The sequence below is a fragment of the Lentinula edodes genome (genome assembly GCF_021015755.1).
Source record: "Lentinula edodes strain Le(Bin) 0899 ss11 chromosome Unknown C8R40scaffold_7, whole genome shotgun sequence".
In the NCBI taxonomy this organism is placed as follows: domain Eukaryota; kingdom Fungi; phylum Basidiomycota; class Agaricomycetes; order Agaricales; family Omphalotaceae; genus Lentinula; species Lentinula edodes.
The window spans coordinates 1,016,783-1,029,723 of NW_025764313.1; the positions used below are offsets into that span (position 1 = coordinate 1,016,783).

Sequence of the window (12,941 nt, forward strand, 5' to 3'; positions counted from 1 at the left end):
TGTGAAGTCAGAGGGAAAAGGAGAAACTCGTGTGTAGGGCAGTTGGAAGGAAGGGAAATCAAGTGAAGCGAGACGGCGGATATGGAAAGGAGCAGAGGGGGGGGGGGGGGATTGTTCTCCCTGGAAGATTCTTCCGCCTTGTACTCGATTTCCTCGTCCTCTAAAAGATATCCCATATCCTCCACCTGAATCGCACCGTTGTTGGCCTCCTCCAGCGCGTAATCAAGTACTGCGTCTTTGAAGGCAGAGAAGCTAGGTGAGTAAGATAAGCGCCCAAGCGTATTCAATCAACAGTAAGGGACGTATTGGTCGGTTTGCGCATCTGGCCTGTGGAGGGGCTTGACAACGCGAGCGTTCCCTTCAAGAACGGATGCGTCGCGAGGAAATAAAGAACATCAGTTCAAAGTAAAACGAACGTGAAGGAAAATCCAATCCTCGGGCAATACCTGAGAGAACATAACAGACAAACCTGAATAATCTAATCCCTTTCATTCATCTAAGTTGAAGAGAACTAAGATAGAAGAGGGAGAATGAGGAGAGTTAACGCCTGTTGGTGTAGACGACTCGGGCGCTTGTTGGATTCTTTTCCAGCCGCCGGACTCCTCTCTGGACCCACAGCAGCTCTTTCATGCACGAGGGACATACGCCCCCCCACCAGTCACCAGGCCGATCTCAAAACGGTAATGCGTGCAGAGCTCGGAGACCAGACATGGCATTTCCCTTTGGATCGTGTTGCGAGGATGTTATCTCTTAAAAAATGCAATGCTCCCCTGGATGACAAAGTTGTCTGGGCTTCCTTCTTCTGATCAATCTTCCATGGCCACATCTCGGGAAACTGAGATATTTCAAGGGCAGGCAAAAGACTTGGATTGGAATGGATTACACGGAAATCGAACGGGGAGAAAAGGATACATACGTCGCTACTGTAGATTTTGTCTGTCTCCGCTAAAAGTGTGCAACGAACTCATCGAGAAATCTTTTATATTAAATGACCCTGGATCCCGGACTCTCTTCACTTATTGAATGAACTTGTCTCCGCATGTACAGTGCTTTGCGAAAAGGTTTGCTTGAATGGATTTTTTACCAAGTGTTTATTACTCTTTATTTGTCCAATACATTTTTGGGCCGAGGCTCGAGAGAGCTCTCTTCGAGGAGGGGCCGTCGGGCTTCGAAAAGCTATTGCTGAAATCCTTTTTGGGGAAAACCATATTGAAGCCCGACAGCCCAGGACGGCCCCTCCTTGAAGAGAGCTCTCTCAAGCCTCGGCCCAAAAATGTATTGGACAAATAAAAGCAATCTTGGTAAAAAATCCGTAACCTTTTCGCAAAGCACAATAAGTAATAAGCTACCTCAGGGTGTGAAACCGATGTTTTCCAATAGGCGAGGTGCAGTTTAATTTACAATCTTATAGGATGACACATGTTTACAAAGTAGATAGGTGGCTATACTGACAAGACCTCTTGCCAAAGGTCACTAGTACCCGTAAGCTCATTGAAGCCCAATACAGATGCAGGGAACTCGCTGATTCTGAGTCGTGTAGCCTAGTTTTTGACCGAAGAATCAAAAAATGTTGTTGTTTAAAACAAGATGCTTCTCACCCCAAACGGAATCAGCTTTATGTTCCTTTCCTCTCCAACACACTCTGGATACTCCGGAGGAGACGCCACAAACATGTCTCCCGCCAAAGGCCACTTGATTGGACACGCAGGCACGATGATGCTTACAGGCGGTTTTCCAGAGTCGAAAATCGGAGAAGGAAGTTTATATGATTCTGAGAATGTGGGGATGCTTCTTATTTCGACCTCTGTGTTTTCCGCATCGTTGTGGAACATCATTTTCGCAGAATCCGTATTGATAGCGTACTCCCAGTCTCCTACGGGGTCAATTTGTAAATCAATAGCGTGAGGTTCGTGAGGGTCCTGAGCGATGATTTTTTCAGAACGAGGAACTGAGTAAAAAGGTTCGGCAGTTCAGCGGTTTATTTGGAAAGTTTATGATGAGGCGACGTACTATCAAAAGCATAATTCAGTGGTCCTCGATGAACTGCGACTGATGAATGTAGGCGTTTCTCTAGAGTCACAGAAAGAATTGGAAACGAGTTATGAGATATGCAAGACAATCGAATTACTCACCAATTGTGATCTCAGCTGGATAATACAACACAATGTTTGTTATGCCCCCACCAACAACTCTCTGCATAAGCCCCGTCCCGCTATCAGGAGCAAGCTCCATTTGCTGTCCATCATCCAACAACATAGAACCACCAACGACCCAGCTAGGTACACGGATATAGTACGTGAATGGTTTTACAGCGAGAATTGTGATGTTTAACATGTCGCCGAATGGGTAGAGAGTGTCGACATTGACTGTGACTTGATTATCTGTAATCCGTTACAAATCATTGAGTACAATGATTCAGTTGAAAGCAAAAGAGCCTCACCTCCAAACAGAGTGGTTTGCACTTCAAAAGGTCCCAGATACAGCTGAATCAACCCGTTCCGATCAGGTGTAGTGAGGAAAGCGTTTGTGATAAATTTTGGCCATCCTTGAGGAAAGTTGACTGTGCAACATCTGTGATTTGTCGGTTACATTGAGCGCGATGCGCTCATTAGTCTTTGAGCTAAGCATAAGTATGGCTCACGGATAGTTGGGCTCTAAACCAAAGACGTTCGAGTAAGGGCTACGAGAAGCGTTACATCGGTCACTAACTACATAACATCTGGACGGGGCGTGACGTACCCATCTTCTGGGAATGGATTCCTGGTCAACCAGCAACGAAAAAAGAAGTCGGCAAGCTATCCAGTCGTAAGAAAACAAGGGCGACCCACGGGCTCATGTTCTTTGCCGCGACTTGGTTCTGTTGCTGCAGGTACTGACGGCCCCACATATCAGCAGTTATAGTGGCAGGTAGAGCATTATATGCCATCCGTTCAACCTGGAGTGATATTGAGAACGGCACGAACGGCGACAAGGCATGAACTCACCCTATCAGCATACTTTATATCTCCGATAACCTGATAGAGATACGAGCCACTACGAGACGAATATTTTAAGATACCGCAAAGGAGCAAGAACGATCTGGAATTTACGAGAACATTGCTTCCTATCACAAGTGTCAGTATTCTGAGCTCTTGCAGGCGAAAAATAGCGTACCACCACTAAACATAACTCCGTGCTGAAATTCAAAAGCCAAGAAACGAATTCAGCAACGGCCATTCCATTGACAAGAGTCACAAGCCCACCCTCTTACAGCCTCTAATCCAGCCAACATCTCGTCTGCTGCATACGCCCCGGACGGACGTCCATGATATTTGAACATAAGATCCCAACTGAGATTTGCCGCGTCGATATCTGTATTCACTAGAAGAGTCAGCGAATCAGGTAGAAAAAGGGGACCATTTACGCGCCAGATTGATTATGAGTAAATCGGTAGGTAGCAGGTAGTGCTTTGAGTCCTTCCGCCATGTTGACGCCGTGCCACTATAGGTATCGAGTCGGTATACATATAGGTTGTATGTTGACTACGAAGATATACTGACTGAGAGCTCAATCCCGAACGGATTTGTGAGGTTTTCGACTGGTCCAGTAGGGAAATACTAGGACAGGCGTGACTAATAGGCAGAAAATTCCGGAGCGAAACGTACCTCTCTAGAAAAGACTTTTTCCCAAGGTACCCCACTCCATTTGAGCCGCTTCATCGTATCCAGAAGTATTTCTTCTTCGCCTCTGGGATGCGAATCATACAACCTTGAATTGGGTTCGAGAGATTTACTTACGAAAGGGTATAAGATGAGCACCCACCACTGCAAAACCATTACAAAGTCTTCCCATCGCGTAGCAGCCCAGTTCTCTACTCCTTCTCCGTCGCGTAACATCTTGTTTGCGAGTTTCAAGAATCTATGTAACGCCGTGACAACTTTATCTGTGAGTTCGGGCTTGTATTCAACCATCTGGATAGCCCCGAAGAAGAATGGGTACCTAGAGCAAGCCATTAGTAAGCATTTCGTCCAAGATCCATGCATGAATCCAGTAGGCATACCTTCCCCAAAGATATCGCGGCTTATCAGTGCCTACTTCCGGACCCAACCATCCCGTAGAATCTTGATGATCCAGGACGTAATCCAGAAATTCTTGAGTCTTCTCATTAATGATGGAGTTGTTCATGAGAATGCCATTTGGAACCATGGCATTGAACCAGTAGCTGCCAGCTATTCAAGATTCAAAGTAAACTGGTTGGTTGATCAGACTAGGTAGAGTTCATCATGGTACAAGCCTTCTTCGAGGTAGGAATAGTAAGAATGGCCACCGGTCCAATCCGAGTTGGATACACTGGGAAGCAAGTGAGAGAAGGTTGGACCAGGAGATACTCAGAAGCATACAGCTCATAAAATTCGTGCATATGTCCTGCAACGCCATCGGTTTGAATTTGTAGCTGGTATGCAAGCAGTTACAAACCTTGAACTTTTTACAAGAGAGCTTTCAAAGACGTACCTGATCCCAAAGCCATCCAGCAGGTCTCACTTCTCCCAAAGGCAAAGTCAAAAACTTTTTCGGCGCGACTTCAACGAGTCATCAGAATCATACAACTTTACTTGTACATATGAAATTCGTACGTTCATATTTGCCTATAACGCTTGTGAGCGCGAAGCAAGCCACCAGAAAGACATATCTTGCAATGATCATTGGAGCTGGTCAAGCTCAGAGATTGAGCGAAGATGATAAGAAGACGGCCTGGGACTTTCCATTGACATGTGGTGAATGCTGCAACAAAGGTTTCTCAGTCCGCGGACCGGTTCAAGTTTGCGGGTAGAATTGTCGAGCGCTTAATTCCTGTGCGTATCACAGTGTCCTTACCCCAAAACCACCATGGCTCGAATTCCACTCGCTTCCCGTCCTCTGGACTTTGTGTATCTCTGCTTCTTTCTTGTTCGCTCGCCGTCCTCACTTTCCTCGAAACGTGTTCGATTATCCTTTCTCTGCAGAATCATATCCCCGCTTCAATCCTACCGACTTTCAAAAATTCTATCCTAAAGCCTATGTACTCACCTCGATACTGCGGATGCGCCAATGGTGGATTGCTATCTCAGCAGACCCACTATTTGCGGCTGCTGCTCGAGGAGATGACCTCCTACATGGAGAACTTGTTTGGTTTGGATGCTTTGCATGGCTTGAGCTGTAGGAATTCATCTCAATGTATCGTGCTCACCGATTCGATCTCACTGCATCAGATCATTCCAACTCCCAGTCTTCATACTTGGAGTGAGAGAGGTTTATGGAATATTGCGTCCTCGCTTGTCAACTTATATGCAAACTCTTGTAATTCAAGTGCAATCTTTTCGTCGCTCAGGATCACGTTCAATATACGTATTGATGTTGGCATACGGCGCGTCAACGGCTACGACTGTCCTTCCATGTATAGTCCATTTCCTACAAGAGCACCTCAACATGACTTCATCACAACGACTGATGCTGCTCTCAAGTTATGTCCCGTTCTTTTTGGTCCCCTTGTTGATGGCTGCCGACACGGGCTTCAGGGTGTATAATATTGTCGCGTATATTGAAGGGAAGGGAAAGACAGAGTAAAAGGGATCGTGACAGATGGGACTCGGGAGTTGGGACATACAGGATCTTGCGTGAGTCTTTATTTAGCGTCTTGTTATATTGTTTTTCATCGGCTCCCCCGCTAAAATAAAACTAAAATTCATATAGGCCTGCGCGCTCTTGAGAAGTAACGTCAAGTAACATTGGAATAGGAAGGGAATTCTGGATTACAGAATTGAACTAATGATCATTGATCATGTAACCTTCACACCCATTCTCAAGCCGGCCTTGGGCCTCGGAATCAGAGACCCCTCGTTGCGTGCTGCTTTGTGTGGAACTGAGTGCTACATTCTTTCTCTCCATCCTCTGCATTATCTAGTGTAATCTATCTATCTATCTGCCTTCGTGAGATTTCCCCTTGATGTCTAGAGGATTCGGAAGCTCAGATATATAACCATGCTGCTACCTTTTACGCTCCTTGTAGCGGGTCGCAACAAATCGTAACCTAAGGATCACACGCACAATGGAAACCTGCAAGGCAAAGAGCGCGGGCTGTGCCATCAGATTACAAAAGGGTTTTATTAAAAATGAGTTGCATTCAATGCCTTGAATCTTCCCCGCCCACTTCTCAAGCTGGTCTTGAAAGGCCTTCAATCGTTTTGAGCCCGTCCTAGAAAGAACGTCGTAAATTCCCCGCCCACAACTACAAAATGAAGTTAACTACATCCTCCATCATTTCATTCATTGCTCTCGCTACGTTGTTCATTCAAGTTTATGGAGCCGCTATAGCTCATGCTTGGCCGAACAATCCAGATGCTCGACATTGAGTATGCTCACGATTATAATGAGTATTTGACTCATTTCAACAACAGATTGGATCCACCTGATTTTCGCCCAACTGTGACTAGACGGGGTGCGAGTGACTTTCTTAGAGGACAGTTGAGAAACGCTTTCAGCCTGAGTCCTACGTCCCAGCTTGGAGCCCCCCAGAAATCGGATCTTCGGGAACAATTCCAAGAGGCAGTGACCGGCAGCGAACAACGAACTTCTGTCTTCAGGAAAAAGCCTTTCCTTTACCCATCACAAACATTTGCTGGCGTCGGCATTGGCGAAGGAAAAAAAGACGACATCATCCATGAGGCTGCCGGAACAGCTCATGACAATGTCGGAGGAGCCTCGTGAACGAAAAGTCATAAGGGCATAGAGCCCAAGGACTCGGAAGACAAGGGAAAAGAACGGGAATGGTGACAGGCAGCGTCTGCGACTTGGAAATTTTCAGATTCTTTCTAGTGTTTAATATGAAATCAGTTTTTGTGCAATATTGTGTGTCTCGGACCTTTTCTCGGCTCCACGTCTTGATTTCCATCAAATGTCTCTGTCTCTGCGTTTTGTCTGCATGAATCATAACAGTCTCTGTTATTGATCTGCTGAACCAAGCATATCGATATCGTTAACCCACTAATACATCTCAGAGTAGAGCATCCAGTTATTGTATGGCCTTTTTTGAATGCTTCAATTGTACAGTAATTCCAGCTCTGCGCCCAAATAGCTTGGCTCTGGCTTTGCGTTGCCACATCTTGGCTCTAAAGAGCCAGCACCCCGTTTCTATAAGGCCGTATAAGGCTTTCACTCACCGACCACCTGCTTCCCAACTAGTGACCAGTATCTTATCACTTACTTATCATGTATATACTTGGACCGACCAATGGTCTCTAAGCAACTTACAATTGAGCAGCCAATATCTTCTCAGTTACTTATCAAGTATGTACCGTGATTGACCAATGGTTTCCAAGAAACTTGCGTCTGAGCAATGAATATGAATGACAGCTATTTACTTCAAACCCTGAGGAAATTGAAATTCATCAGTTATTCATCCGTATTAAGGCATATCTAATTTTCAATAATTACATTTGGCGCTAAAACTCATTGGGATACATAGTTGCTGCAATAGCTAAGGCATCAATCCAAAGTTTGACTACTTCCTGCTCGCGGGGCAGGCGAATATAATGTTGAAGCTGCTGATCAAGGAAAGTAACCTGTTCAGGCGTAAGAAGGGCTGATGGTGGGTCCACTGCTACTTCATTGAGATTTGGTGGGGGGCCTCTGCGGCCAAGCCAAGAGCCTGATCCTTCATCTGCATAGTGCGACCGAAGTGTTCGCAACAGTGTCTCGTCCTGTAGTCCCTCCCAATCCACCCCAAACACCTCTAGCTCTTCATCAGTCATAGCGAATTGGCCAAGATCCTCACCTCGGATGCCATTGACAAGCGAATCAAATACAAACATATCTTCTGGACTACGGGCTGGACCAGTACGCTGTGACACTCGATGACGGTTCCAAGACTCTGCCCAAAAGGTAAGCTGTTCATTGATTATGGGTAGGAAAAGATGCTGAAGCAGCCATATATGGTTGGGGTTTGAGACTTGGAGACCATGATTTATTTCAAGGAGCGTGAGCATATCATGCCATGTTTGACTGCAGTAATGGCTGATATCAACCCATAAACGTTCAATACGGACATTGTGAATAGACCTTAGGGAACATGATATCAATATACTGGATATAAGATTGAATTTTAACGAAATACCTTCCCCAAATATATGAGCCACGACCTTCCCCACGAGCATGCTCCATGAACGCTGCTACCCAGATATTTTCAATGCCATGGTCTCCACGAACGCGTGATGGGAGCTGGTATTTCTCAGCTGCAGATAGGAAGAGTGAGAGAACAGTCTGTCCGCGGTTATTATTACTAGCCCGCAGTCCTGTTATCAGCCGTGAATATCCATCTATAAAACCATGGATAACAATCCCCCAGCGAATAAGTCCTGTATCACAATGGGTACTTGTTATTGGCAGCTTATGAAGGACAAGGGAAATGCTCACGGTGATGACCATCATGGTGCCATAGAGAATTCGGTCCTGGGACAGAATAACCTCGACGGCGGATACGAATGCGGTCAAAGACCCGGTGAATAGGATCAATTCGGACAAGGGATTGACGAATGCGTTCAAAAGGAACCATAATATTCAAGCGGCGAAGCATTCCATCAAGCATTCTAATGCCTGCTCGGTGAAAATGAATGCGCAACCGTCCTAGTAGAGAGTCCAGCTGCTCATTTGAAATATGTGTTATGTAACCAGAGGAAGACGAAGATGGGATTGCTGCAGCCTCTGCTTGAACATCGTCTGGTAATTGGGAGGGTGGTAGAGTATCAACATCAAGTACATTGTCGGATTCACTTGATTGGAGTTCATGAATGCCTCTTGGGGGGAAATTGAATGGACCAATCCCCGGAGTAGCAATACCACACTCCAAAAGACGACGTCGAACAGTTGGTCGGGGAACATCAAGAAAGTGGCTCAGCCCTGTTATGGTACGGTGGTTGTGAGCAAAACGAAGGAAGTCTGGATTGATTACAGTGCGAGGGCGCCCAGGTCGTCCAGTATATTCAGTAAATACGACTTCTGGTCTTCCATTGTGTGACAATTCTATGCACTGTTCATATAATGCTCGGATATCCAAAATCATAACCTGAAGGCTACTTTGTAGAATTTGCGCTTCTTCGGGTTCAAATATAGCGGCATGCTGGAGTTACGTTATATTGGACATAGAACAAGAGGGAAACTGAACAGTTACCTCTTGCGCAAGTTGAGAAAATTGATTGAGGTCCTCTCCCAGGAGCTGCAACAGGAAAGGATCTGTTGGCTCAGCATGAACTTGACCCACAACGGCTTCAAATTGTGCATAGTGAGCTCGGAATGCTTCCAGAAGGCTTAAAGATGGAGCACTGCTGGTTGTTGTGACATCTGGAGCGACCACCAATGATATCAAAGACAGGATTACCCAAATCCAAACCTGCAGAAGAACGTAAATCCGCATAGTTTCAAACAAAAAGTTCTGACGGTAAATTGCCGCTCGTGCTAGGCACATTCTGCTAAAAAAGTAAATAATCAATAATAGCCATTTATAGTCATCATGCTTTTCCGATCGATGTAAAGTCATAAGTGAATGTGTATTTGTTTGGATTGGTGGGCCCTCTCTGTTTTAGTAGGCAATTTTGCTTCTATTCGTTCTCTTTCACTTTCCATTCTTTTTCCTTTCTTGATTTCAAGCTGCAGCAACCACCGATGGACTTTACTGGTCCGTCAAATGAGGATAATCCTTACGGCTCCATAATGCAAATGCTCCGGCCTCCCGACTATGGCCCATCAATGACTACTCCCATTAATTTTGGTTGCAGTTATCCTATGGCTTTTCCCAATGCGCCCTGTCAACGTAACTAGACTGATCTCCCGCTTGCAATAATTTAGTATTAATACTGTTATTTGATTTAGGTGAGGGCGGATTTGTTTGGCAAGACCGGGGGAACGTCGAGCTTGGGCTTGGAAATAGCGGTGACGGTTTTGATGCAGTCCCAAACCTCACATCGTTGCAGATCAACCCTTCCTTGAGTGGTGAGTATCAATTCCAGATTGATTTAGGAGGACGCTAATGCATATATCCAATCAACATTTTAGCTAGTATTCCGGACGTCGTATTTCACCACGAGGATGCTCCATTCATCGCTCCAAGCAATGGCGCAGGTGCAGGCCCTAATGGTGAATATCCTAGCAATAGTAAGCGTTCACTGACTTCTGAACGTGTCAGTACTGAATCTTTGCGGCAAGACTTCTTGAATAATGAGACTAGCTTTCTTGGTGAGAACGGTATTGAATATGGTTGTAAATGTGCTCATAAAATTCTACTAGCTGCTGCCTCTGGAGCGCAACGTACCAGTCACCATATTGGTCGCTTCCACCCATACTTGAGCACCTCCTATCGATCAAACTATGGGACCATGCCCAGTACGTCGACCTTGTTTGACCGATGTGAAGTTTGACCAACCACCTTAAAGTCCCAATGCCAGCGGTTTCGATGCCCAGCATTCCTGCTTCAGGTACTCCTCCAACGGCAACTGCTTTGGTTGCTTCCGCTGCTCCTGCTGCAACTACTCCCAGCGGTTTCACGTCCACTATTCCAGTGCCGCCAAATCCTTCTCCGGAGTCGCTATACTTGTCTCTATCTGGTCAATACATCGTTCCGACCTCTTTTGGTAGCGACGATCCATTCTCTCAAGAAGTCCAAAGCAATTTACCAATTGTTAGACTGAAGAAAGGACCAGAGGTGACGACAAAGGCGCTGGACTTCAATCATTACTGCGAGACGAATGGCTATAATCGATCATCTGCTATGTATCATACTAAAGATCGTGGCCGTTCGCGAGCTGCTACTGCGCAGATGTACTTCCAGTGGGCTAACACACGCGACTTCTTGAAGCAGATTGTGGGTTATACGGCCGGTTTGAAACTGAATCTTTATGAGATCCGGTACAATGATGGAAATGGCCCTGTTGAGAATTTAACGTCCATCCTCCTCCATCGTCTCGGTTGGAATGTGGGCACATTTGAGGCGACGGCTCGCATCTTTGAGCAAGCTGAGCATTACGCTTTTAACTTTCAGTGGAATCCCGATAGTCCAGCTGTTAGCACAAATGGTAGAACGGCAACTGGTGAAGCTTTCCGTTAAGATCTTCATGCAGTTTGAGCTTACCGTTTACATTTAACAGGACTCGTTCGGTTCGACAAGCATAATCCTTATGAAGCCTGGAAGGGTATCCAGTATCTGTTCGTTGCCCCAGGCTACTTCACCAATGGGATAACTCCACTATACTGTATCCAAAACTCCGATGAAGAACAAATTGCTTCTAAAATTTCAGCAAAGGTCATAAAAACAAGCATGCCGCGGATTATACCCAATCTCATACCTCTTCCTAAGTAGTCATTTGCACACATCATTCTAACATTAGTCCAACTTGTCATTGCCAATCGTTTAGCTATTGCTTTTACCCTTCACTCCCTTGCAGCGTTCCCATAGATTTTGCTCCTTCAGGGCTCATTGTCTATCGGTTGACCACCATCTTTATGAACGTACTATATTCCTTTTAATTGCTACTAGTGCGCTTTGCTATCCATTAACCACCATCTATATAAGCATACCATATCCATTTCGCTACTTCAAAACCTTTGCAAGGGCCTTCCCTTTTCTCCGTCGTAAAAACGTACTGCCCATCGGATGGCAATTGCCGATTAAGTTTGCGATACAAAACCAACTTATACGGAAATTTCCGAACTCCAATCAAACCGTAACGTCGATTCCATATTTCTCGAGCAAGTTATTCATATATACAAACGTCTATAAGAATTGCACCTCAGGGAGAAACATCTACAAGTTAAGTGGCAACCAAGGCGGAGGAATCACCATAATCTCCTGGTCAGGACCTTCGCAAGGGTATTCCCAAGCAAGCAATCGGTGGCGTTCATTCTCAGGAGGCCTGATAAGATAGCGGTAACGAGGCCATGAAAATTCTTTGAGAAACGATGCTGGAAGATGGTTGTGAAGATCCCAGAACGTGACTGCTTCATTCAGTGACCGTTTCCAATCTGAAGCAGGCAGACCATATAATGAAATGTATGGACCAAAATCAACTACTGCTTGAGAGAGAAATTTACGGATAGACTGTTACCCATGATTAGTGGCATTGGATTATGGTACGATGTAAAATTTGACTTACCTTGAACATTTGATACCACATTTTGCCAGCTTCATCATTGGTGTACTCACGCAGGGTTTGCTGATAACTTTGAATATTATCCTGTAACAGATAAGTAAGCTCAAATATGAAGAAAGTAGTATATGGTAGACGTGCAGAAAAGAAAGTATATAGCGTTGCCTGGGCTATTCCGGTTTTCTTGATTGCTTGGGCCTCATATTCATCGATGCCAAGGTGCAGCTCCAAGTCTTCGATATCCAAATTACCACTGCTGAACTCTGGCGGATAGACTACCCGTTTCATAAGTGCAGTCCGTTGGAGCAGAGATTTCTCCCCATATGTAACATCTTCTGGCCAGTGTGAGGCCCATATGGCAGAAGCATAGATAAGAAATGCTTGTTCATATTGGGTCCCCTGGACCGTCAAGTAAGTTGGTACAAAATGCCAAAGAAACTTTGTCCTCAAGGTTTTGTGTATTTCGCGGGAGAACTAAAGTATTGACGGTTTAGCATAACCTTTGGCAGAAAATGATCCTTTACCTGAGGATCTTGGGCTTCTTCATCTATTCCATCATCTGTTTGAACCCATGATTCTTCATATAGCTGTTGAAAATATGTGAGTGGCATTGAGCGTTGTGGGTAAGATGATCCAAGTCACGGCACCATTTGTTTCCCTTTTATGTATATCCCGTAGAAATTTCTATACCGGGAAGGGCCAAAGCAACATATTTCAAAACCAAATGCCAGGCACATGCTCCGCGAGTGTCCTCTCTTTCCCTACCATGTTGGAGAGCAAATGAACAATGAG

At 45.3% G+C, this 12,941-nt stretch overlaps 4 protein-coding genes across 4 annotated transcripts; 1 reads left to right on the forward strand and 3 right to left on the reverse strand.

The window, feature by feature from the left end:
* Nucleotides 1-1,442: 1,442 nt before the first annotated feature.
* On the reverse strand, nucleotides 1,443-4,560 carry C8R40DRAFT_1038426 (uncharacterized protein; the record flags this gene model as incomplete). The annotated part of the gene is made up of 20 exons (XM_046223756.1): nucleotides 1,443-1,541; nucleotides 1,599-1,948; nucleotides 2,011-2,070; nucleotides 2,133-2,381; nucleotides 2,441-2,571; nucleotides 2,642-2,680; nucleotides 2,740-2,760; nucleotides 2,829-2,935; nucleotides 2,985-3,033; nucleotides 3,090-3,103; nucleotides 3,154-3,175; nucleotides 3,243-3,329; nucleotides 3,404-3,480; nucleotides 3,540-3,596; nucleotides 3,645-3,747; nucleotides 3,802-3,978; nucleotides 4,040-4,201; nucleotides 4,270-4,329; nucleotides 4,380-4,432; nucleotides 4,492-4,560. Coding segments are annotated over 20 exons (1,986 nt in total), but the record flags the coding sequence as incomplete, so codon positions are not given.
* A 2,897-nt stretch (nucleotides 4,561-7,457) lies between these two features.
* C8R40DRAFT_1038744 (uncharacterized protein) lies at nucleotides 7,458-8,175 on the reverse strand (the record flags this gene model as incomplete). The annotated part of the gene is made up of 2 exons (XM_046223772.1): nucleotides 7,458-8,073; nucleotides 8,129-8,175. The coding sequence occupies 2 exons, from the start codon at nucleotides 8,173-8,175 to the stop codon at nucleotides 7,458-7,460; spliced, it is 663 nt and encodes a 220-aa protein (XP_046089472.1).
* A 997-nt stretch (nucleotides 8,176-9,172) lies between these two features.
* On the forward strand, nucleotides 9,173-11,702 carry C8R40DRAFT_836898 (uncharacterized protein). Its single transcript, XM_046236388.1, has 8 exons — nucleotides 9,173-9,448; nucleotides 9,506-9,820; nucleotides 9,880-9,999; nucleotides 10,063-10,143; nucleotides 10,213-10,242; nucleotides 10,294-10,389; nucleotides 10,440-11,093; nucleotides 11,151-11,702. Exons 2-8 carry the CDS (start codon nucleotides 9,673-9,675, stop codon nucleotides 11,360-11,362), a joined length of 1,341 nt encoding a protein of 446 aa, XP_046089473.1. The 5' UTR covers nucleotides 9,173-9,448; nucleotides 9,506-9,672; the 3' UTR covers nucleotides 11,363-11,702.
* A 104-nt stretch (nucleotides 11,703-11,806) lies between these two features.
* On the reverse strand, nucleotides 11,807-12,760 carry C8R40DRAFT_1067388 (uncharacterized protein; the record flags this gene model as incomplete). Its single annotated transcript, XM_046225914.1, has 3 exons — nucleotides 11,807-12,100; nucleotides 12,156-12,623; nucleotides 12,674-12,760. The coding sequence occupies 3 exons, from the start codon at nucleotides 12,758-12,760 to the stop codon at nucleotides 11,807-11,809; spliced, it is 849 nt and encodes a 282-aa protein (XP_046089474.1).
* Nucleotides 12,761-12,941: the final 181 nt, after the last annotated feature.